This window comes from Pan troglodytes, chromosome 1 (assembly GCF_028858775.2).
Source record: "Pan troglodytes isolate AG18354 chromosome 1, NHGRI_mPanTro3-v2.0_pri, whole genome shotgun sequence".
In the NCBI taxonomy this organism is placed as follows: domain Eukaryota; kingdom Metazoa; phylum Chordata; class Mammalia; order Primates; family Hominidae; genus Pan; species Pan troglodytes.
In genome coordinates, this window is record NC_072398.2 from 198,776,168 (window position 1) to 198,798,459 (window position 22,292).

At 50.3% G+C, this 22,292-nt stretch overlaps 1 protein-coding gene across 9 annotated transcripts; it reads right to left on the reverse strand.

Annotated features, from left to right (window-relative positions):
• Positions 1–1,525: 1,525 nt before the first annotated feature.
• On the reverse strand, positions 1,526–21,010 carry TXLNA (taxilin alpha). 9 transcript variants are annotated; one of them, XR_010147335.1, is made up of 11 exons: positions 20,029–21,010; positions 19,289–19,489; positions 18,230–18,565; positions 15,200–15,291; positions 11,689–11,859; positions 9,553–9,747; positions 7,372–7,491; positions 7,070–7,144; positions 6,358–6,605; positions 5,640–5,735; positions 1,526–4,886 (listed from the first exon to the last, which is right to left on the reverse strand). XR_010147335.1 is itself a non-coding variant. In XM_016958153.4 (11 exons), exons 2-11 carry the CDS (start codon positions 19,455–19,457, stop codon positions 4,593–4,595), a joined length of 1,641 nt encoding a protein of 546 aa, XP_016813642.1. In that variant the 5' UTR covers positions 19,458–19,489; positions 20,029–21,010; the 3' UTR covers positions 1,526–4,592. The 9 variants fall into 9 exon arrangements, 6 of the variants coding, with proteins under 6 accessions (XP_016813642.1, XP_054521118.1, XP_016813639.1 ...); XR_010147334.1 differs by having other exon boundaries at positions 15,116–15,291; positions 18,131–18,565; positions 20,029–20,146; XM_016958153.4 differs by having other exon boundaries at positions 6,513–6,605.
• Positions 21,011–22,292: the final 1,282 nt, after the last annotated feature.

The following is a 22,292-nucleotide window of genomic DNA, read 5'->3' on the forward strand; positions in this document are numbered from 1 at the left end:
TCATGTTTGGCCAGGCGGCTCAGCAGGCTCAAGTGAGCTGGCCCAGGGCAGTGCACACAGCCGCCCAGCCCACCTTCCCCATCCCCGGGCAGGAGTGGCTTCCTGGGGTTGGGCCTCTGGCTGATGTGGGGAGCCATGGGCACTGCTCCTGAGGGCACCTGCTCAGGGCTTCTTCCTGGGTACTTCCAACACTCAGAACACTCCACAAGGGTAAAGAGTAATTCCGAACTTTTTCAATAACCAGGGGCCCAGACTGGGGACAACAGAAATCCCTCTCCTTCCCCACCGGAGCTGCTAGAGTAGACAGTGGTAATGTTGCTGACAGAGGGAGCACCCCTGTGGTTCCCATCCTCAGCTGCTTCACTGGGGGGTCAGAAACCTCATTATTCTCAGAGCTGCTTTGCTTGGAATCTCCAAGAGTTGGGGCGGCACCCCCCCACACACCCTCCAGAGGATCTGCGACTAGAAATAACATGGCCAGCATGGAAAACATGTATCAGGACCCAGCTAGAAGGGTCAGAGGCTCTGCTGGGACTGTCACAGCCATTGTGGACACATCTATTTGTGGAGGCCTGGAGGGAAGGGCAGGTGGGTTGTCTCTGCCATTTCCTGGGCATTCAGCACATATCACCCTTTGTGCCTGACCAACCCAGGACCCAGAGAGAACAGGGTGCTGGGTAAGGCCACCAGCAGAATGTCTCCCATATAGGAGTCCCACGCTTGAAGTGGGTAAAATGGGGGGTGTAAAAACTGAACAGAGAATGTGCTCTCCTTAAGGAATGCATACAATTAGAGGCCCCTGTGCATTCCCTTGGGCAGGCCAGGGCTATAGGAGCCTACCCACAGCTCAGACCCAAATAGCAGTGATGAGTGTCCACCCCTCTTAACCTGGGCCTCAAATGGCCTATGCCTGGCTCCATGCCTTTTGCCTTACTGCTGGAGCCTATCAATTTCCTATTGAAACACCTTCAGTTGCCCCCCCCCGCCCTCTGGATCTAGCCCACATTCCTTAACCTGGTACCCAGACTCTGGGCCCAGCCTCACCCCCTCTCCCAGTCCCATGGACCTGCTTCCCAGCTGTACCATTTCATCACTAAATGACGTTCATCTTCTACCTGCCCTGTGGTTCAGAAGGCCATTCCAGGTATCACCCCCTTGCCTTGCTGAAGGGGGCAGGGGCTTCCTCTCTGCTCTCAGCACCATTGACCTGTCTATAGCTAAAAGTACCTTTTCCCTTCACTAACCTGTGAGCCCCCGGGTCAGGGAAAGCTTTTTTGTGTGTGTGTGATCCTCTCTGAGGCAAGGGTCTTGCCAACTTTGCCAAGGGCTCCACTCAGGCAGCTCAAGTGAATATGCCAGCGTCCTGAGGCTGTGGCGACTGCTCAAAGACACTGTGGAATATGTAAGATACCAGGGAACCACCATGGGTGCTCTGCAGCAGACCTGAACAAGTCAGTGATGATGGAAGGGGCTGAATGGATCAGATCCAGAAACAAAGGAATACACAGGTCAGGAGAGAAACAAGTAAGGCAACAGACTCTTTATTTAATGTGGTTTAAAATACATCAAAATCAAGTCCCTGGCTGTTGTGAATACCAAAAGGAGACAAAAAAGCTGCCAGTGCAGCTTCAAACAAGTCTGAGTGGCCGGGCTGGGCCATAAGGAAAGCAGTTACAGGGACAGAAGGCAGCTCCCTTCCCCCAGGAAGGGCAAGAGGAGCAGGTGCCTGGCTGTCCCTGGGGTGACCACCTCTGTGCTGTGCAAGGCGGAAAGGCTGGGGCAGCAGCTGGAGAATCAGCTCAGCAGGCCTTGGCCCTCCCCCGTGGACACCAGGCAGCTCCACTGGCCTCCGGGTCAGCCCTCAGGGCCACCGTGATGGGGTGGAGGAGGGTTAAATAACCATCTTTACAGAAATAACAGTCTCCTACAGAAAGTGCCTGAGCTCAGCCCATGGTCCGATAACCTCATGGAAAACAAACAACAAATAAAAAAAAAAAAAGTGCTGCTGACACCTCTCAGAATCTGGTGGACATGAAGCTCTCAGCTGGACAAGGCCCTGAAAACAACTTACTATTAGCAGAGCCATGCGCTCTTGAGCTTCACCTGCTGTGGTCCCCTGGAGGAAAAGCTAGCAATCTAAGAAACCAACACAGATCTTGGTCCTAAAACTGAGGTCACAAGTGTGGGACCCACCCAGGTGAGGAAGACACTGGCCTTCACTCATGGATAGGCACCTCCCCTGCATCTGGCCCAGGACCTGGGCTACTTTGGAAAGCAGAAGCAGAGCAGCTGTAGTGATTGGTTGATTTGGTCAATGAAGAGAAGAAAAAGGTAGGGACCCTCATCTGCAGACTGGCCTGAAGGTCTAGACATGGATGGAGCTGTGAGCAAAGGCTGCACCTTGCCTGGGGCCCACATTCCTGACCTGGGAAACCCAGCTGGGGCCACCTGCTCACTGTGGCCTCCTACACCACCACACTGGGATCCAGCAGCTCCAGTCCCTCCACAGGCATTAAGAGGTAGCTGAAGTGTGAGTCAGGCAATTATGTGGGCCACTGTAGGCCTTTCCCCTCTCTTCAAGGGGAAAGGTGCATACCTCTGCCTCTTCCCTGCACCTCTCTCGCCTAGCAAACACTCTGTGAGGTTGGCAGCTCTTGTACCAGCTTAGCCTGGCACAGGGGCTGGGGTAGGGAAAAGGCCCTACTGGAGCAGGAAGAGGCAAGGACTACTCCAGACAGAGGGATTCAAAGGGGAAGAAAAAGATCATGGGAAACACTTCACAGGACAGCAATATCTCAGCCAGAGATGGCAGAGATCTCAACACTCACACAGCTGCTTGAGGGCACCTAGATGTGAAGGATACACCAGAGAATAGCAGGCAACTCTGATGCAGATCAGTGGTACCTGCCCTGGGGCAGGAGAAGGAGAAATGGTGTGCCATTCATTTGCCATCTCTGGTCTCAGTCACACATGATTCAGTACTTAACATTCTTTGTGAACCAACTTATCTGAGAGATTTAAGGTAAGGGCTAAAAGAGTGGGCTAGGTATGGAAGATGAAGGGACCTGCAGGACAATGAACTAGCTTCAAAGAAAAACAGCAAGAAGCAAAGCCCTAACCATCCTATCCATCTTGGTCTGAGTCATTCTGTTGTCCCAGAAAACTGCTTTGCACAAACACTGGCTAATACCCTGGCAAGTTTGCAACAGCAGAACATTCAGCATATAGAATGGCTCTACACAGTACATAGTAGTTATGTACTGGAGTGGGGGTAGAACAGGACACAGAAACAACTGTCTGCAGCCATTTTATGGATTTCTGGGGCCCAGTCAATAGTTCAATTTCATTTCTTACCTATTAGACAACAGCTATGGGCTCCCACACAGGAAGAAGTAGAATCCCCAAGGACAGGCAGGGAGGTGCCAGGAAATAGAATCAGGACAAATCTTGAGGATTGCACATGTGGGGGTGGGGGCAGGAAGCAGAAAAACCCATGAAGCCAAAGAGGCAGCTGGACATGGGACCCAGCAACTGCTGCATGGAGACAGTGCTGATGGGAACTGGTGGTGGCCTCTCAGGACTGAAACCCACAGGTAAGCTTGTGGCAAAGCCATCAGAAGCCCTTTCCTTTCTTTTACAACAAACAACCTGATCTCACCAAACAGGAAACCTCAGCATCAAGATGGCAAAGGAGCCAAGTGGGGTGGTGAAGGAGGTGGGACACTGGAGGCCAGGCACCCAGGCACCACTGCTATAGCACCCCTCTTCCTTGGAAGGTCCTCAATACAAACACTGTCATGTGCAAAAAAAAACAAAGAAATAAAGAAAAAAACACCTTCAGAAATAATCCTTTGGGTGATCTCTTGTCAATCATTTGTGCAGGCTAGAGAGGCACCTGTGAATGATAAGGCTACTGAGAAGCATCATTGGCCTGGTCCTGGCACTACCAAAGGGCAGGGGAAGTGATGCCCAAGGGGCTCCTGACCAGCACATCATCCCACGCAAAAACATTCTCCAGGTCCGTTGTTCCAGGCAGGAAATCCCCAGCTCTGAGCGCCCTGCCAGGGCTCTGCCTAGGGACACCTTTTCCAGGTCTAGAGAATCAAAGGAGCCTCCAGAGCAGCTAGGAGGGCCTGAGCTGCCCAAGCAAGCCCTGCTCACAAGACAAATGCAGTCAAGACCTGGGTGTATTACTTGTCTTGAGCTCTGAAGGGCAGGGAGGGGTCTGAGCCTCAAATCAGACAGAGAAATGCTCAAGTCACTTCTGCCAACTCACTGTGATGGCAGCTACAGATGACAGCCCCTCTCAAGACTCTTCAGCTCACAGACGAGCCACTGACTTCATCTGTACACACCCCCATCCCCAATGCAAGCCCACTGTACACTTACAGGTATAAATGCATTTGCAAAGCCTTGCAAAATGCCCTATGTACGTAAAACTGACCCACAAAATCCAAAATTGCAAGTGCCAGATGCCAGCCAGGTCAGAACATCCTGGCTTCAGCAATGGGCTGCTCAGCATGGGAGCCTTTTATGGGCCAGGCCTGGCTGGGCTGCCGCTCCCTTCCCAGCATGACCCAACACCAGGCTCTCTAGGCCCTGGCGGAGGTGGGCTCTTGAGGCCCAGTCTGGCCTGATGCTTCTGTGCTCGGTGCTCCTGGGTAGCAAGGCGCTTCTGTGACCCTGGGGGAGCTGGGTGCTTGAGCCCCAGGCCCCTCTGGCCTCCTCTCAGGGCCACTGTCAGTGAGGGAGCCCTGGCCACCAGCACTCAGGTCCTGTACCCTCTTGTTCAGGTCATTGCGCTCTGTCTGCAGCGCCCGGCACAGCTTCTCCAGCCGTTGGATTTTTACCTGCAGGCCCTCCAGTTCTTTATCCCGGACTGTTTTCTAGGGAGAGAAATGAGACCTTCAGTGCCGTGCCCCATCAACCTCCCACTTACCATCACCACTTGGCAGCAAACACTTTAACAAGGCTGAGAGCAGACCGAGTCCAAAGCTGGCCCCCTCTAGGAAACAGTCCTAGCTGAAGCCATGACTAGGCTGTCAGGTGGGGCAGCATGGTGCAGAAAAGGGGCACGGCTTGGAGATAACGTATTCCTCCATTTATCTACCACGTGACCTTGGCAAAGGACTTGACTTTTGAGCCTGTCTCATCTATAAAACAGGACTACTAATACCATCCTCAGAGCTCAAGAGAAGGTTCAATGAACAACGTACCTAAAAACATTCAGCAGCAAAAAAAAAAAAAAACAGACAAAAAAAACCCAAAAACTTTCAGCAAGGTCTGGCTTGCAGTTGCTGCTCCATCAGTTAGTTCCTTTCTTCTACATTACAAGCCATGAAATCACAAACTACCTGGGCTGCTTTACATGTAAAGCAGGCACATCACTGGCACCCGTTTTTTTCTGCTCTTTTATTCCTTTCTTCCATTTGCTCCCTTCACTCCCACTGGAGACCTACCACTGGGCTCACCACCTCCCATGGGGAGAGAACAGCATTAACTTTGGACTTGGACATTGTGTGCAAATCTCACCTCTACCTCATGCTAGCTGTGTCACTGATGGGTAGAACATACAGGAAAGGGCCTGATATGCGCTAAGTGCACACCCCCACCCTGGCTGCAGATCACAGACAGCCCACCTCCTCAGCCATCTCAAGCAGGGCCTTGTTGCTGCTCTCCCACCGGGACCGGTACATGGTGGTTTCTTTCTCCAGCTTCTTGATCTTCTTAGTCATCTAGGTTATGTGACAGACAGAAGGAAATGGTCAGAGCTGGCCTCTCCAAGGTCTGTGTCTCCAAGGTGGGGACTGCACCTGTGTCTCCAAGGTGGGGACTGATTGATCCCAAGGCGCAAGGCATTACAGGATGCAGTCAATGCCCTCTGTGCCACCTCACCACCAGGAAGTCAGAGGTGTCCACCACCAATAACAAGGAATGGTAAGGGGCCAGGCATGGTGGCTCACGCCTATAATCCCAGCACTTTGGGAGGCCAAGGCGGGCAGATCACTTGAGGCCAAGAGTTCGAGACCAGCCTGGCCAACATGGTGAAACCCCGTCTCTACTGAAAATACAAAAAAAAAAAGAAAAAAGAAAAAATTAGCCAGGCATGGTGGCACGCGCCTGTAATTCCAGCTAGTCAGGAGGCTGAGGCAGGAGAATCACTTGAACCCGGGGGGCAAAGGCTGCAATGAGCTGAGATCATGCCACTGCACTCCAGCCTGGGCAATAGGTGAGTCTCCATCTCAAACAACAACAACAACAACAACAACAACAACAACAACAAAAAACCCCCCAAAAAAACCAAACAAACAAAAAGGACTGCCCCATTCCCTGGGACAATCTGGAGTGTATACATACCACTGATACTGCCTCAAGAGGGGAAAGGCTGTGAACCTTCCTAACAGCCCTGCCCTTGAGACACCCCAGATGGGAGCTTCCTGAAGGCAGGCCCGACAATTTTGAATGAAGCAGCTTATGCCCCAGCAGCCATGCCTGGCCTGGACCACAGTTACCTTTTCCATCTCCTGCTTGAATGTGGTGAATACCTCGCTGCTTTTGGAAAGTGTGTTCTGGAACTCCTCAAACTTCTCTGTGTATAGGGCAAGCTGTGGGGAGAAAGCAGCCCACAGATAAGACTGGGTTTCTCTGGGAGGCACACTCAGACCCGTCCTTGACTCTCTGACCAGTAATTCTATTGAGATACTATTTTTCCTTAAAACAAAGCAAAGCTATATATTTGGAAGGATATAATCCAAAATGCTAAGCCTGGAAAGTAGGAGACTTAGGGTGACTTTTATTTTGCCTTTATGTTGATTTTCAAACTCTTCTGTTCCTACCTCCTCAAAAGCAATACATTTCTGAGCTACAAATGAAGTCCTCTGAGCCCACCTAACTACCTGGTCACCACCACATAGGTACTGTGCAGGTCCGGAGAGAACAAAGGCTCAACCAAGGTCTCATAGCAGCCAGGACACAGCCAGTCCTAGAATGAGGGTCCCATTTCACTACCCCCAGGATGGTGCCCAGTGAGGGAAACTTGAAGGCACAGGGTCAGGTTATATGCTCTCACCTGTTGCTTCAGGTGGGTCTCTTGCTGCTTCATCAGCTCACACATCCTCTGGGACTCTACTGCCTCTTTCAGGAGCTATTTCCAAGACAGAACCCCAGATCCTGTCAGAAGCCCCAGGGGCTATGTTTGGTTTTTAGCCACAAGCACCAGACCCACTGAGGCTTCCTGCTCTCAGACTGGTACTCAAGGAATCTGTGCCTGGTCTGGCCAGACTTCTCCCATATAACCCGGCTACGAGCTGAGCCAGAGCCCAGCCTGCCTCCTCCCACACCCCCACCCCAACCCTGGGGCCTGAGCCTCACAAAATCCTTCTCCCGCTGGTGCCGCTCTTCTGCCTCCTTTAGCATCTCCTGGGCCTGCTGGAGCTTGGCATCCACCAGCTGCTGTTGTAGGTCCTTGTGTTTGAAGACTTTGTCGATATGCTGCAACAAAGATGGTGGGAGCAGTCGGCTTGTCAGGCGCTCCCTTTCTCAGGGTAGCCCCACAGCCACAGACCAGGGCACTTTGCCCAGCCCCCCATCTCAATCTGATATGATGGACTCCCATGTGTACCACACAACATGGGCCCCAAGTCTCTGGAAGGTCAGCTTTCCAACCTCACGTCGTTTCTCTCCCAGTGAGTCAGACCTTGGTAAGCACATGGTTTATGGATGGAATCTGCTCCCAAGAAGGCAAGCAATAAACACACTCAAATCTCTGACCCCAGGATTGATCACCTATGGGGCTGGAAGCCCTCACTTCTGTGTCCCTGATTTTCTGGTAAATGGGAAGAATGGGCAAAAACAATGCCTCTAAGAACGTAACAGCCTAGCTCAGTTGGCAAAGACTTGCCATATCTAGGCAAAGACTAGACATGTGCATCCCTAAGGAATGGCTGTCCTGCCTACTAGAGGAGCGCTGCAGACCTGTGTCAGGTGAGAGAGAAGGGATGGAGAGAAGGTGAAGGACTCAGGTGCTACTTCAAAGGTAAAATCAACTGGACTTGCTGAAATAAGGGAAAATAACTCCATTTTTTTGGATGGGGAAGGGAAGGTGCCTAGCAGGTTAAGTCCAGTTTGGGTATGATGAGAGTGCCTGTGTCTGTCTGGGGAGGGCTGTAAATGCAAAGCAGCAGGGCCTGGTAGTCCTGCACCTCCTTCTCCACAGGTAGTACTAAGTCCTTTTTTGCCTTGGCGGGGAGAGAAAACGGGGGTATTCAGATTCTTGAAGTTCGTGTCTCACTGTAGTGGCCCAGGAAGCCTCTATGTCTCAGCGCTGAGGGATAAGAACCAAACCAACTCCCCTCAAACCAAACAAGCAGCTTTGTTCCCAGAGGATGAAGTATGGCAAGGAAAGGGGTGGATCAGGGGAGCGCCCTCTAGGTCCTGCACACACGATCATCACTTTGGCCTATGAACCTAAGAGGGCAGATCTTCCCGGTCTCACCCACTGCCACACCCCAGGGGCTAGGAAAGGGCCTAATCCAGAGCAGGTCCTCTGCCAGCCCTGTAAGGGGGCTGCAGGTCTCCCTTCTCATGATGAGAACGCGCCCAGAACGGCCAGGTGACTGGCAGGGAAGATCCAAAGATTCAAGTGCCTGGGGTGGCAGCCAACGCAGTGACAAAGGGAGTGACATCCTGCCTTTTTTTTTTTTTTTTTTTTGAGATGGAGTCTTGGTATGTCACCCAGGCTAGAGTGCAGTAGCACAATCTTGGCTCATTGCAACCTCCGCCTCCTGGGTTCAAGCAATTCTCCTGCCTCAGCCTCCTGAGTAGCTGGGACTACAGCCGTGCACCACCACACCTGGCTAATTTTTTGTATTTTTAGTAGAGACAGGGTTTCACCATGTTGGCCAGGCTGGTCTTGAACTCCTGACCTCAGGTGATCCGCCCGCTTTGGCCTCCCAAAGTGTTGGGATTACAGGCATGAGCCACCACGCCCGGCCTGATAAATTCTGCCTTTTGAGTGGCAGGAGCAGCAAGGAATCAGTGGACACAGTCTCTGGAGTCCATCACTGATCACAGGTACAGCCCCTCCCCTGCAATTCCAAATTCTACAAAGTTCTGAAAATGGAAATTGTCATAAGCTGGCAGCCAGACTTGACCTGCATCATTGTAAGCCCATAATGTAGGTGAGTATTTGGAAGTTCTACTGCATAAATACATTAATGTGTCTGGCTTCCCCAAGGCCCTGCTGAGGGTGCTATATAACACACAGTCCATATATGTACATCCATTCTAAAATGTGGATAGTTCTAATTCCAAAAGATGCCTGGCCCAGTCATTTGGGACAAGGCACTGTGGACCTGGGGCTGTGCGGCTGTAAGTGAGTCTCTTCTCCACACCTGTTTTTTATCTATGAGGAATAACGTTACTCTCCTCCCAAGGAGGAGGAGGAAGAAAGGGAGAATGGGATGAAGCCTGAAAAGGTACTGTCCCAGTGCCTGGCACACACTCAAAACCTCACAATTTCTGGGCCATTTCTGCTGTCTGTGATACCCTTACCTCCTCGCGCAGCTCATACTGCTCAATCAGCTTCTTGAGCCTCTCAGCCAGCTCCATGTTCTCTTGGCGCAGCTTGGAGTTGCGCTCATTGTGCTGTTCCATCTGCAGCTGAATGTCATTCAGTGTCACCTGGAAGTGGGAGGTCACCTCCTTGCGCTTCTCCTCCTCCTCCCGGGCCCGCTGCACACCTTCTTCCTGGGCAAAGAAGTCAGCCCGAGAGCCATCATCCACTGCTACCTCACAAGGGTCCCCCAGCTAGTCCACAGATGATCTCTGCCAACAGCCCTCCCTGCTCCCAAAGCGTGGAGTAGCCAGACTCCAGGATGTTGTGCAATGCAGGTTCCAATGGGCCCCTCTGTATATCAGGTGACATCAAGTGAGATTCTCCCCCTAGAAAAATGCAGGCACATGGCAGGCACGGTGGCTCACGCCTGTAATCCCAGCACTTTGGGAGGCTGAGGTGGGCAGATCACGAGGTCAGGAGTTTGAGACCAGCCTGGCCAATATGGTGAAACCCCGTTTCTACTAAAATACAAAAATTAGCCGGCGTGATGGCGTGCACCTGTGGTCCCAGCTGCTTGGGAGGCTGAGGCAGAGGAGTCATTTGAACCTGGGAGGCGGAGGTTGTGGTGAGCTATGATCGCGCCACTGCACTCCAGCCTGGGCGATGGGCCACAGAGCAAGACTCTGTCCCAAAAAAAAAAAAAAAAAAAAGAAAGAAAAAATGCAGGCACACATGCACACATGTAAGTGCTAAGTGCCGTTCTGAAGCAAGTCAGATCTCCTAAGGCCTATTCTTCCAGATTTCAGATTAATGTGCATTTGTCCCCTCTGTACCCCCAGAGACCAAGCTGTTAAAATTTAGTAACACCCAGGGTTTGCAAAGTTGTGCAGAATTAGGCACTCAACACTTTTGATGGGGAAGGCACACTGCCCCCTCACTGGAAGGCAATCCAGCAAAATCTATTAAAATGAAAAATCTGCATATACTGTGACCTAGCCATTTCAATTCCATGACTTATCCTACAGATAAGTTCTATATAACTGACCAGTGATAAATATAACAAGAATTTTCACTATAGTTCTATATGTAATAATGAAAAATTGTGAACAACCCCCAAAATGCTTTAACTAGGGCACTGATATAATATATCCGTATAATGAGAAGATAGCCCTACACATACTGATAGGGAAAAATGTTATGTAAAGTGAAAAAAAGGCACAGGATATGAAATGGTACATGTATAATAATTTCATTCTAAAAACTACATGTAAGATTTTACATATAAAAAAGAAAGTTAAAAGGCTGTATTTAAACTTGGTGTAACCACAGACTGACCTCACCATAGAAGCAGCAGAACATGGGAAGGACCCAGGTTCCTGACTGACCAACCTCTGGGACAAGAGCTGCTTGTCAGAGCCAGACCTCCGCTTACCAGGGGACTGTCATTTCATTGAGAAATACCAACGCCAGTGCATTATGGATTCTCTTAGTACTTTATCCTTCACCTTATCTAATACATGTCAAATGATTACAAGCAGTACTCTCTTAACGTAAGGCATTATTGAGAAAGTGTATTTCTATGCCACAAGCCTGCACTACTTTTTTTTTTTTTTTTTTGGACACTGAGTCTCACTCTGTTGCCCAGGCTGTAATGCAGTGATGCAAATCTCGGCTCACTGCAACCTCAGCCTCCTGGGTGCAAGCAATTCTCATGCCTGAGCCACCTGAGTAGCTGGGATTATAGGCGTTTGCCAGCACACTCGGCTAATTTTTGTATTTTTAGTAGAATGGGGTTTCACTGCGTTGACCAGGTTGGTCTCAAACTCCTGGCCTCAAGTGATCCATCCACCTCAGCCTCCCAAAGTGTTGGGATTACAGGTGTGAGCGACCACACCCAGCCTTGCTTTTTTACACTGATTTCATGTTGAAATTGTAATGTTTTGGATATTGGGTTAAGTATATTACTAAAATTAATTTCTGTTTTTTAGTGGCCAGAAGATTTTTAATCACTTATGTGTGCCACTGCGCCTGGCTCTAGCCTGCACTACTTTTTAAGAGGAAAGCCCATGAAAGAAACATTAAGTGGAAGTCAAGGAAACCAGAGTCACCTGTTCCAGGGGGCCCAGGCCTACCTTGAGGGAGCGGTTGTGCCGCTGCAGCTCACGGCATAGGCTCTCAAGCTTGCTGCGGGCCAGGACGGCCTTGCTGTGCTCACCGCGCAGGTGGTCCTTCTCTTGCACCAGCTGGCTCTGCTTTTTCTGCAGGAGCTTCATCTGCTTCTGTGAATTCCGGTGCTCCTCCAGCTGGGGACAGGGATAGGGAGGGCAGGTGAGCATCTTGTGGGGCCTTCCTGGTGGGGGGATCACTATGCAGGTCTAGGGTCTCCTGAGCTGCCCTGACCCGTACCCTCTCAGGCCAGGAGCACTCTCATGGGCTGATGCTGTGCCGGTGCTTACACGCTCCTCCCATGAACTCACAATAACCCCAAAGGCTCCACCGTAGGGACAGAGAAATGGTAACTCACTAGGGCAAGCAGGGGCCACACAGCCAGCAGATGCCAATTCCTATTCCAGCTCTGACTCTGGGCCACTAGAGCCACTTCAAGCTGTTGCATTTCCCCAACTTGCTGGACACTCATGCCCGAGGATGAGACCACCTGCTACCGTACCTTGTGCCTATTAACAGACAGACCCCCATCGCTCCCTCGCATTCCTTCAAAACGTTAGCGCTGCGTTCATCAGCACTCTCCCCAACACAATTACTTTTCTCATTTGTGGCCACTTCAGTATCAACAGATAATCCTTCTAACTCCCTGGCCTCACAGTCCATCACCTCTTCCACAAACCCACTCCTTTCCCCAGCTCAGTTCCCCTCCCATGACCCTATCCAGGCCTGTACAACAGAAATATAATGCAAACCACATAAGTAATTAAAAATATTCTACTGGCCACACTAAAAAAGTAAAAAACAGGTGAAATTAATTTTAGTAATATATGTATTTAACCTAATATCCAAAACATTACAATTTCAACACGGAATCAATGTAAAAAAGTGAGGCCGGGAGCGGTGGCTCATGCCTGTAATCCCAGCACTTTGGGAGGCTGAGGCAGGCAGATCACTTGAGGTCAGGAGTTCAAGACCAGCCTGGCCAACATGGTGAAACCGTTTCTACTAAAAAAAAAATACAAAAAAGTAGCCAGTTTGGTGGCATGCACCTGTAATCTCAGTTACTCAGGAGGCTGTGAGGCAGGAGAATCGTTTGAACCTGGAAGCAGGACATCACGCCACTGCACTCCAGCCTGGGTGACTGAGACCCTCTCTCACAAAAAAGAGATGTTTATATTCTTTGTTTTTGCTTAAGTCTTCAAAAGCTGATGTGTATCTTACATTTATATCATGTTCAAATTCAAACTGGCCACATGTCAATTAGCTAGAGACGAATTTATCTTGGACAGCGCAGATCTAGACTTTGTCACTACCAGAGAGCACACCCACTATCTCAATTTCCAGCATCCCAGTCCAGGACTACCATCACCTATCTTTTTAGCTCATTCCAATCAGTATCTGTGATCCTCAGAAAGTCTCTTACCCTATAGGACCTCCAATCCATTGACTCAACCATCCTTCCACTCTCCTTTAAAATAACTACATTACCTGGCTTGGATTTCTTACACCCTCAACTCTCTTGGCCCTTCCCCAGTAGTACTGCAACCCTAGTAAAGCACCTTCCTGCTTTACACCAGTACTATAACAACCCTACTTGAAGAGTCTCACTTTAAATTCATGGCCACCAATTTCAGGAAGACCAGCAATCCCAATACAATGCATATGCTATTCACACTCCTCTCCTTCCAGACAACTATTTCATCGTTCTCATCAAATCTCAAAACACAGAAGAAACTAGAGAATCAGGGGCACAAGCTCCACATCTACCAGTCCACCTGCCCCGTCCTCTCCTCCAGTCACACAGACCTAGCCATGTGGTTACCACAGCCAAGCCCCCTTCTTGGGCAGGCCTCAGCTCCCCTCCTCTACTCACAACACCACTCTAGCAACTCATTTCCTCTCTTGCATCAGCAATTTTCCCCTGGCTGGATCACTCCAAAAGGGTGCTTATCTTCCTTATACCTTTTATTTAATCCTTACAAGAATGTCATTAGGCAGGTATGACATTCCCCATTTTAAAGATGAGTAAAGTTCCTTACAGGAAAATATTAATAAATGTGTGTGGAATGAATTAATTTTAAAATAAATACTTAGAGGCCAGGCACAGTGGCTCACACCTGTAATCCCAGCAGTTTGGGAGGCTGAGACGGGCAGATCACGAGGCCAAGAGATCGAGACCATCCTGGCCAACATACTGAAACTCTGTCTCTACTAAAACATACAAAATTTAGCCAGGCATGGTGACATGCACCTGTAATCCCAGCTACTCGGGAGGCTGAGGCAGGAGACTCGCTTGAACCTGGGAGGTGGAGGTTGCAGTGAGCCGAGATCGCGCCACTGCACTCCAGCCTGGTGACAGAGCGAGACTCTGACTCTGAATAAATAAATAAATAGGCCAGGCGTGGTGGCTCAAGCCTGTAATCCCAGCACTTTGGGAGGCTGAGGCGGGCGGATCACGAGGTCAGGAGATCGAGACCATCCTGGCTAACACGGTGAAACCCTGTCTCTACTAAAAAAAAAAAATAGCCTGGCATGGTGGCGGGCGCCTGTAGACCCAGCTACTCGGGAGGCTGAGGCAGGAGAATGGCATGAACCCAGAAGGCGGAGCTTGCAGCGAGCCGAGATCGTCCCACTGCACCCCAGCCTGGGCGACAGAGCAAGACCCCGTCTCAAAAAATAAATACATACATACATACATACATACATACATACACACACACACACACACACACATACACAGGCTGTGACCATCAATGGATAAATCTGTTAGTTCAAATTCTGACAAGGGACCTGATGATGGAAGAATCTGGCTGCCCCACCCCCAACCCCCTGAACAATGTTACAACAAAGTGGGAAGAGCATGCTTTGCATTTATTGTGATGGAACATGAAGTACTTATGAAGAATTCTTGTCAAAAAGTTGAAGCTGAATTGGATCAAGCTTTAGAGCTAACTTCTACTTCACTTACAGGTACCAGGAGGTAAAGAAGTAAAATGATACCACAGAGATGACAAAGCTAGAAGGGGGCATCCTACAAGACAGCTAGTCTAGTTTCTGTTAAAAGTCAATGTCATGGGGAATATGAGGAGGCAGTGACAAGAAGACTGCTCTGGAGTAAAAGGAAAAAGTATCAAGTGACTAGTGTTAGTTTTATTAACTGTGATAATGGCTCTATGCATCTGTATTTGAGGAAGAAGCATCAAGATCACAAGGTGTCTTGGACTCAGGCCAGGAACAAGGGCTCTACCACCTTGGAATCATTCTTTGAGAAATTTCTTTCAAGGAATATGCAGTTTCTCCTCTTGCTGCACAGCCCTGAAGAGGCTGGCTGGGAGTGATTCCCCTTTTAACAGATAGTTCAGAGAAAAGCTGAACAGGAATTAAGCCACCTACTTGCCTCTGCACCCCCAACCTTACACCAGGTGGCATGCTGATTTTCCCAACGCAGGGAAGGTGCCCGCGGAGGGGGGAACTGACCAGTTCAGCATACTTCTTGCACAGAGCAGCCAGCTTCTCCTCTGGGGTACTCAGAGTATTCAATGTCTGCATCAGCAACGTGATCTCCTTCCCTGAGAAGCACAGGAGCAAAGACATGCACCCTCTTCTCCAGGTGTCCCCTCCAGGCCTGGGCTCACACTCATGAGTGCTGAAGACAGCCCTCCCCACCATACTTTATATTTTACTTGTTGATTAGCTGCCTTCCTTGCCATAAGGACCAACTCAATCCTGCCCTCACTATAGCCCCAGTACTGTCCATAGTACCATCACAGAGGATATGCTCAACAAATGCTTATCAAATGAACGACTGTACCCTAGTGAAATCTCCTTAGTAGGCACCATTGGCAGGAGAAAAAAACTGCCTGCTCTACCAATAGAAGAAAGATGTCCCACTTATGAATTCAGGGCTACTGTTTCATACTGTTTCAATGCAAGGAAGGCCCACCCTCCTGATAGAGGTAGGATCCAAAAAGGAATAGGTATCTTAGCCTCCTTGAGAAATACTAAACTCTTGTCAACAGAGTAGCCAAACAGTGAACTTTAAAATGAAGATACTTTCGGCCAGGCAAGGTGGCTCATGCCTGTAATCCCAGCACTTTGGGAGGCCGAGGCAGGCGGATCACGAGGTCAAGAGATCGAGACCATCCTAACATGGTGAAACCCCATCTCTACTAAAGACACACACAAAAAAATTAGCTTGGTGTGGTGGCACGCGCCTGTAGTCCCAGTTACTCCGGAGGCTGAGGTAGGAGAATCGCTTGAACCCAGGAGGCGGAGGTTGCAGTGAGCCCAGATCGCGCCACTGCACTCCAGCTTGGTGACAGAGCGAGACTCTGTCTAAAAAAATTAATTAATTAAAAAAAAAAGGCAGGGTACAGTGGCTTACGCCTGTAATCCCAGCACTTTGGGAGGCTGAGGCGGGCGGATCACGAGGTTAGCAGATCAAAACCATCCTGGCTAACACAGTGAAACCCCGTCTCTACTAAAAAAAATACAAAAAAATTAGCCGGGCATGGTAGCAGGAGCCTGTAGTCCCAGCTACTCGGGAGGCTGAGGCAGGAGAATGGCGTGAACCCAGGAGGTGGAGCTTGCAGTGAGCCGAGATCGCGCCACTGCACTCCAACCTAGGGACAGAGCGAGGCTCCATCTCAAAAAAAAAAAGGCAGGGTACGGTGGCCCGCGCCTGTAATCCCAGCACTTTAGGAGGCCCAGGTGGGCGGATCATGAGGTCAGGAGATCGAGACTATCCTGGCTAACACAGTGAAACCCTGTCACTACTAAAAAAATACAAAAATTAGCCGGGCATGGTGGCAGGCGCCTGTAGTCCCAGCTACTCGGGAGGCTGAGGCAGGAGAATGGTGTGAACCCGGGAGGCAGAGCTTGCAGGGAGCTGAGATCGCGCCAGTGCACTCCAGCTTGGGTGACAGAGCAAGACTCCATCTCAGTTGGGGGTGGGGGGTGAAGAAGATGATACTTTCCATGTATGTGATGTTAAGATTTTTTCCTTTTTATTTTTTTGAGATGGAGTCTCACCCTGTCACCCAGGCTGGAGTGCAATGGCATGATCTCAGCTCACTGAAAACTCTGCCTCACGGGTTCAAGTGATTCTCCTGCCTCAGCCTCCCGAGTATCTGGGATTACAGGCACGTGCCACCACGCCCGGCTGATTTTTTGTATCTTTAGTAGAAATGGGGTTTCACCATGTTGGCCAGGCTGGTCTCGAACTCCTGACCTCATAATCTGCCTGCCTTGGCCTCCCAAAGTGCTGGAGTTACAGGTGTGAGCCACTCTGCCTAGCCGTCCCTAAGATTTTTTAAAGTTCCTCTTTAAAGTAAGAGGATACATAAGGGGAAAAGGGAATAGGAATAAAACATGGATATAATGACACTCGACTTAGATTCTAGATTCTTTTTTTTTTTTTTTGAGACAGAGTTTCACTCTTGTCACCCAGGCTGGATGTAGTGGCACAATCTCAGTTCACTGCAACCTCTGCCTCCCGGGTTCAAGCCATTCTCCTGCCTCAGCCTCCCAAGTAGCTGGGATTACAGGCGTGTGCCAGCATGTCCAGCTAATTTTTGTATTTTTAGTAGAGACGGGATTTCATCATGTTGGCCAGGCTGTTCTCGAACTCCTGACCCTCAGGTGATCCACCCGCCTCGGCCTCCCAAAGTGCTGCAATTACAGGCGTGAGCCACCACACCCGGCCTAGACTCTTAAACATACATACCCTGCTGTAAAATGACTGTCACTGCCTATTCCCCATTGCCTGTGACTGAGTCAGGGAGCCTTCCCTCTGCCTCCCCAGAAGGGCCCAAGAGATCAGCATGGAGACTGCAATTCGCAGGCATGTGTGCCAAATCCAACCCACGGATGGGTTTTGTTTGGCTCTTACCATTTTAGCTGCTAACTATGAAAAAATCTAGAGTTCTCACATAACTCTAGATTTCTGGCTTTTCTTTATTAAAAAAAAAAAAAAAAAAAAAAAAATGCCTGACTGCACCCAGCCTGTAGTTTTGCCTGCTCTCAGTTGGCTAGCTGAGAGCAACTAATCAGGAAGCAGTAAAGCCTCCATCTTCAGGTGGCCCCATGGCCAGCCCAGCTTATGCAGATATTTGGGTTTTCAACTCTGGCCTAGTCTAATTTTCTTACTGTAAAGAGAAATATAAACTAAGACCCACAGAGGAGAAGGGACACACCCAAAGTCACACAGCAGGTAGTACTGGCTGGCACAGGAGCCTACCCTGGCCTCCCGTCTCCATTTTCTCAAAGAGAGAACAGGTCCCATGCCAAGCTCCAGTTGCTCCAAAACCCAGAAGGCTTTGTGCTGGTAACTCCTGCATCTCTCTATGCCGTGGCCCCCACATCCCTGGCTTTGATTAGACTAGAGTGACTTGCTGCTCTGAGAAGTACCGTTTTCCTTTGAATCCAGGGAGAACAGACAGGCCCAGAGAACGTCAAGTCCAAACTCCCTCTCCTCACCAGCTTCACAAAGAGCCGCCCTCTGCTCACCCAAACCCTTGGCTTTTTTCTTCTCCTGTGGCCTTCGATGGTCTCGGTCTCCGACCTCGTCACTCTGCCGGATCTCTTCTGTGTTTGGATCCCCCTTGGAGGGTTCCTTCTCTCCATTGACTACTGGAGTTGGTTCAGGCTCCCCATTCCTTGCCACATAGGCCCGGGACTTCTCTGCATCTTCGGGTTCAGCCGGCTCACCCTGTGCCCCATCCTCGCCGGGGCCCCCCTGGTTATTGTCCACACAGTATGTGCTCAGTATGTCTTCCAGTTGGCGGCTCAGCTCCTCAGAGACATCACGAAGGGCCCCAGACTGAGCCGTTCTGGCTTGAGCCCCTACAGCAGGAGAGGATGAGGGGTAGAGAGTGAGAAAGAAGACGATTATACCACTGGTTGGGATTTTTCAGGCCCAGCCAAACTCATCAGTTTGAGTTAAATGTTGCCTAACTTTTTTTTTTTATGGAAACTGAGAAGCAAGAATGGAGTATCATTCAGCAAATCTAGTTCCTGTCAGAATTTAGATTCGAAACATCTTTTAAATCAAGAAACTATAGTAATCGTTGCCTAACTTCAAGTCTGTTTACTTGTAAAATGACACAACTATTTCTACCACCCGAACATATTTGTTAGATCATAAAAGTATGTAAAGCATCAGCACACAGGGATGGCACGGAGCAACTTCTAGTCCATCTCCTTCCCCCCCACAAAACCATTTCTTGCCATTCAGATCATTCTAGAAATGCCTCAAACAGGAAGGGCAGTTAGCTGCTGGTGGCTGAGGTGTTTCTAACGGGACCTGGATTTCCTGACTGGGTGCCTCGTTTGGCTGCCACCTGACTTAATCCCGTCGGAGCTTCTCTCCAGAACTCTGTTCCTGTGCTTAGAGGGGGCAGCTCCGCCAACTCGCCAGAACGCAGGGGGGACCGCGGCCCCCAGCACTGTCCTCTCATTCTACATCTCCTCCTCCCGGACAACCTGGCCTCGGCCTCTAAGTCCAGAAGTGAGGCCGACCCCACAGCTCCTCCCCCTGCCCGCTGGCAACGCAGAGCTGGCACACACCCTCCGGCTTCCGAGGAGCCTGGCTGCCGCCGGGACCTTCCGCTTCTACTGCAGGAGCCGCCTGGCTGGGCCGCTCCTGGGCTCCCTCGGGTCCTGCTTCCGGTTGTCCTGGGCTGCTTTTTGGATTGGATTGTTTGGCAGCCCCGTTCTTTTTGTCTTGGTTCTTCATTGTGACGAGCGATGCTGGGTCAGGAGATGATCCTTTAGAAACAAACACAGTTGCTATTTTCCAGACTTCGAAATTCTTCGCAGCCTGGATCAGAAATCCCCACAGCAGGCGCACAAAGCTTCTTAAAATAAACGGACCGGCAGGCCCGGGCGGAGGGCGCCAACGGCTCTCTGGTCTTGGCGGGTCAGGGGAGCCCGACGTGCCGGGGCAGGCTTTCGGGGCGCAGCTCCCACAGCGGGTGAGGGAAGAGGCCTCTTCTCCCTGGAGCCACTTCCCGGCACAACCGGCCCCCTCGCGGCAGCCCGGGCGCGGGATTGGCTCAGGGCCGGAGACTGACGTGGCGGGACTCCCGGCACCGCCCCCGCCCCTCAGGCCCCACGTGCGCCCCCCGCGCGCGCAGCCACCCACGCCCCGCGCGCCCTCAAGCCGCGAGGCACGCCCGCGCATGCGCATATCCCCAGACAGCCCCCCCGGCCCACGCGGGGAGTTTGCGTGATTTCCCCGCAGGCCGAGAACATCCTGGCCCGCACACTCTCAAATAGTCTCGCCCACCGGCCGCCGCTGCACGTACCTCACCGCCGACGTCCGATGGCTTCCCCACCTCTGGCCTCGCACCGGAAACCCCGAGTAACTGCTGCCGGCCAGCCGCCTGCTCCCGCCTCAGCCAATCAATAGCCGGCGCCGGCGCGGAGCTTGCTGGGAAGGACGAAGCGAGGGCGGCCTCGGAGGCGGGCGCCCCGGGAGGGCGGGGCAGGGAAAAGACTACGCGTCCCTCTTTACGCAGGGGCTAGCTGCAGATCCCAAGGTGCATAAGGGACTGTAGTCCTGGGAGTCCAAAAGGAGCCCGTCATTCTGCACGAGTGCCCATGTCAACCTTGTTTCTATCTCGCAGAAGCTATGCTTCAACTCCCAAAGCCTTGCGCCTGGCTGTTGTTTCCTGCAGGCCTCCATCAAACCTTCCTCCCTGGCCGTGAACAAATGTGACTCCATCCGGGAACTCCGAGGACTCGGGAAGAGGGATAGAGTCCTGGGCTGAGACTCAGGAGACCCATACTCCAGTCCCAACTTCATCACGGATTTGCTGTGTGGCTGGACGTTCTGTTCTCTCTCTGGGCCTCAATGTCCTTCTTCCAAAGGAGGCTTTTAATAACAATAGCAGTTCCTTGAACGCTTACTGTGTGCTTTCCCGCTAATAGCTTGGTTCTCATAACCACTCATAGAAATAACTACTATCTGTTATCCCCATTTTACGGAAAAGGACAGTAAGAGAAAGGTTAGGTAACTTATCCAAGGTCATATCGATAGTGAGTGGTTAAAACAGGGATTCAAAACTGGTAAGTCTGAGACCAGCACCCAGGTAATTACCTGGTCTTTCACCCAGAAGAAACACTACCACAGCAGGTTTCCCTGAGGCAGTCAAGGTAACTTGTGAAAGTAGGTCATATTTTCCCCTCTCCATTACCATTTTGGCAGTCAGTTCCTCAGAAAGGTGCTGAGTTAGGCTTCAGGCATATTCATGAGCCTTTTCTCTACCCCACACTCTACAAAGTCTCACTGGGGTTAAAGTAGAAAAAACCCCCACAGTTCCCTACACATGAGATCACAATTCTGTATCCCCATTGCTTCTGGATAATGAAATCAAACCCAACAATCCTCGTGCCTGGAATTTGAAGCCTAAGAGATTTGGCTTTTGCCAAACCCAAAATTTTTTGAGGCCCAGTTCAAAGGTCACTTCAGAGCCTTCCCAGTGCTCTGCAAACCGTACTTGCTCCCTAGGTCTGCAGAGTTGTTACAGCATTAGCAGTGAGGTGTTGAAATTACTATTTACTTATAAGTCAGTGAATTTTGCAAGAACTGTTGGCTAGTCTAGTCCCAGAGCCTCGCATCAGGCTGTGGGTAGAGAAGACTGTAAACTGTTGTGCTAATTGAGCGTTGGTTTAGGGCTGTTAGGATGTTAAATATTTCCCCCAAAGGCTCAGTGAAAGACTTCAGAGCCGTGCATGTTGGATTTCAGATTTTCAGATTGGGGAAGCTCAACCGGTAAAATTTGAGAAAATCCCAAATTGGAAACACTTCTGGTCCCAAGCATGTTGGATAAGAGATATTCAATTTTTAGTATAATGATGGAACTGAGGCTCAGAAAGGTTGGAATCTAGGTGTCCTGAAACCAAGGCCCTGATTATTTCTAGAAAAGCATTCTGGAAATCTCTTGAGAAGGCACCATATAAATCAGGCCTTGATAGATTTCCATATAACAAGGGTGTTCTAGGTGAGATAAAGAACATAAAAATGTATGCATGGGGTGAGGGGTAGAGGATGTAGTAGAAGGGTCAACAATAGCCTAGAGGGGCCGGTTGGGTAATGAGAACAGGCAAGAATAATTGACAGAAACATAGGTTAACAAGTTACTTTCTCCTTTGCTATAAACAATATATAGCAACAATATTAGCACCTGCCAGAGTGAGGGAGAGGTGGTGATTGCAGTAAAATACAGCAGCTCTTGCACATTGTTAGCAAGCAGAAACTCAGGCCGGGTAGGGCCAGATTGTATTTTTGTTTTTTAGACAGGTTTTACTCAGCTGCTGGGGCTGGAGTGCAGTGATCATAATAGCTCACTGCAGACTCAACCACCTGGACTCAAGTGATCCCCTTGCCCCAGCCTCCCAAGTAGCTAGGATTACAGGTATGTGCCACCACAGCCAGCTAACTTTTAAATTTTTTTGTAGAGACAGATCTCACTTTGCTGCCCAGGCTGGTCTTGAACTCCTGGCCTCAAGTGATCCTCCTACCTTGGCCTCCCAAAGGGTTGGGATTACAGGCATGAGCCACAGTGCT

Coding starts and splice junctions, on each gene's coding strand:
- TXLNA (XM_063783472.1), bottom strand. CDS start 19,457: ATGAAGAACCAAGACAAAAAGAACGGGGCTGCCAAACAATCCAATCCA. Junction 9,748..11,688: donor GGCACAACCGCTCCCTCAAG/GTAGGCCTGGGC, acceptor TTCTTTGCCCAG/GAAGAAGGTGTGCAGCGGGC. Junction 6,606..7,069: donor AGACCCACCTGAAGCAACAG/GTGAGAGCATAT, acceptor TTCTCCCCACAG/CTTGCCCTATACACAGAGAA.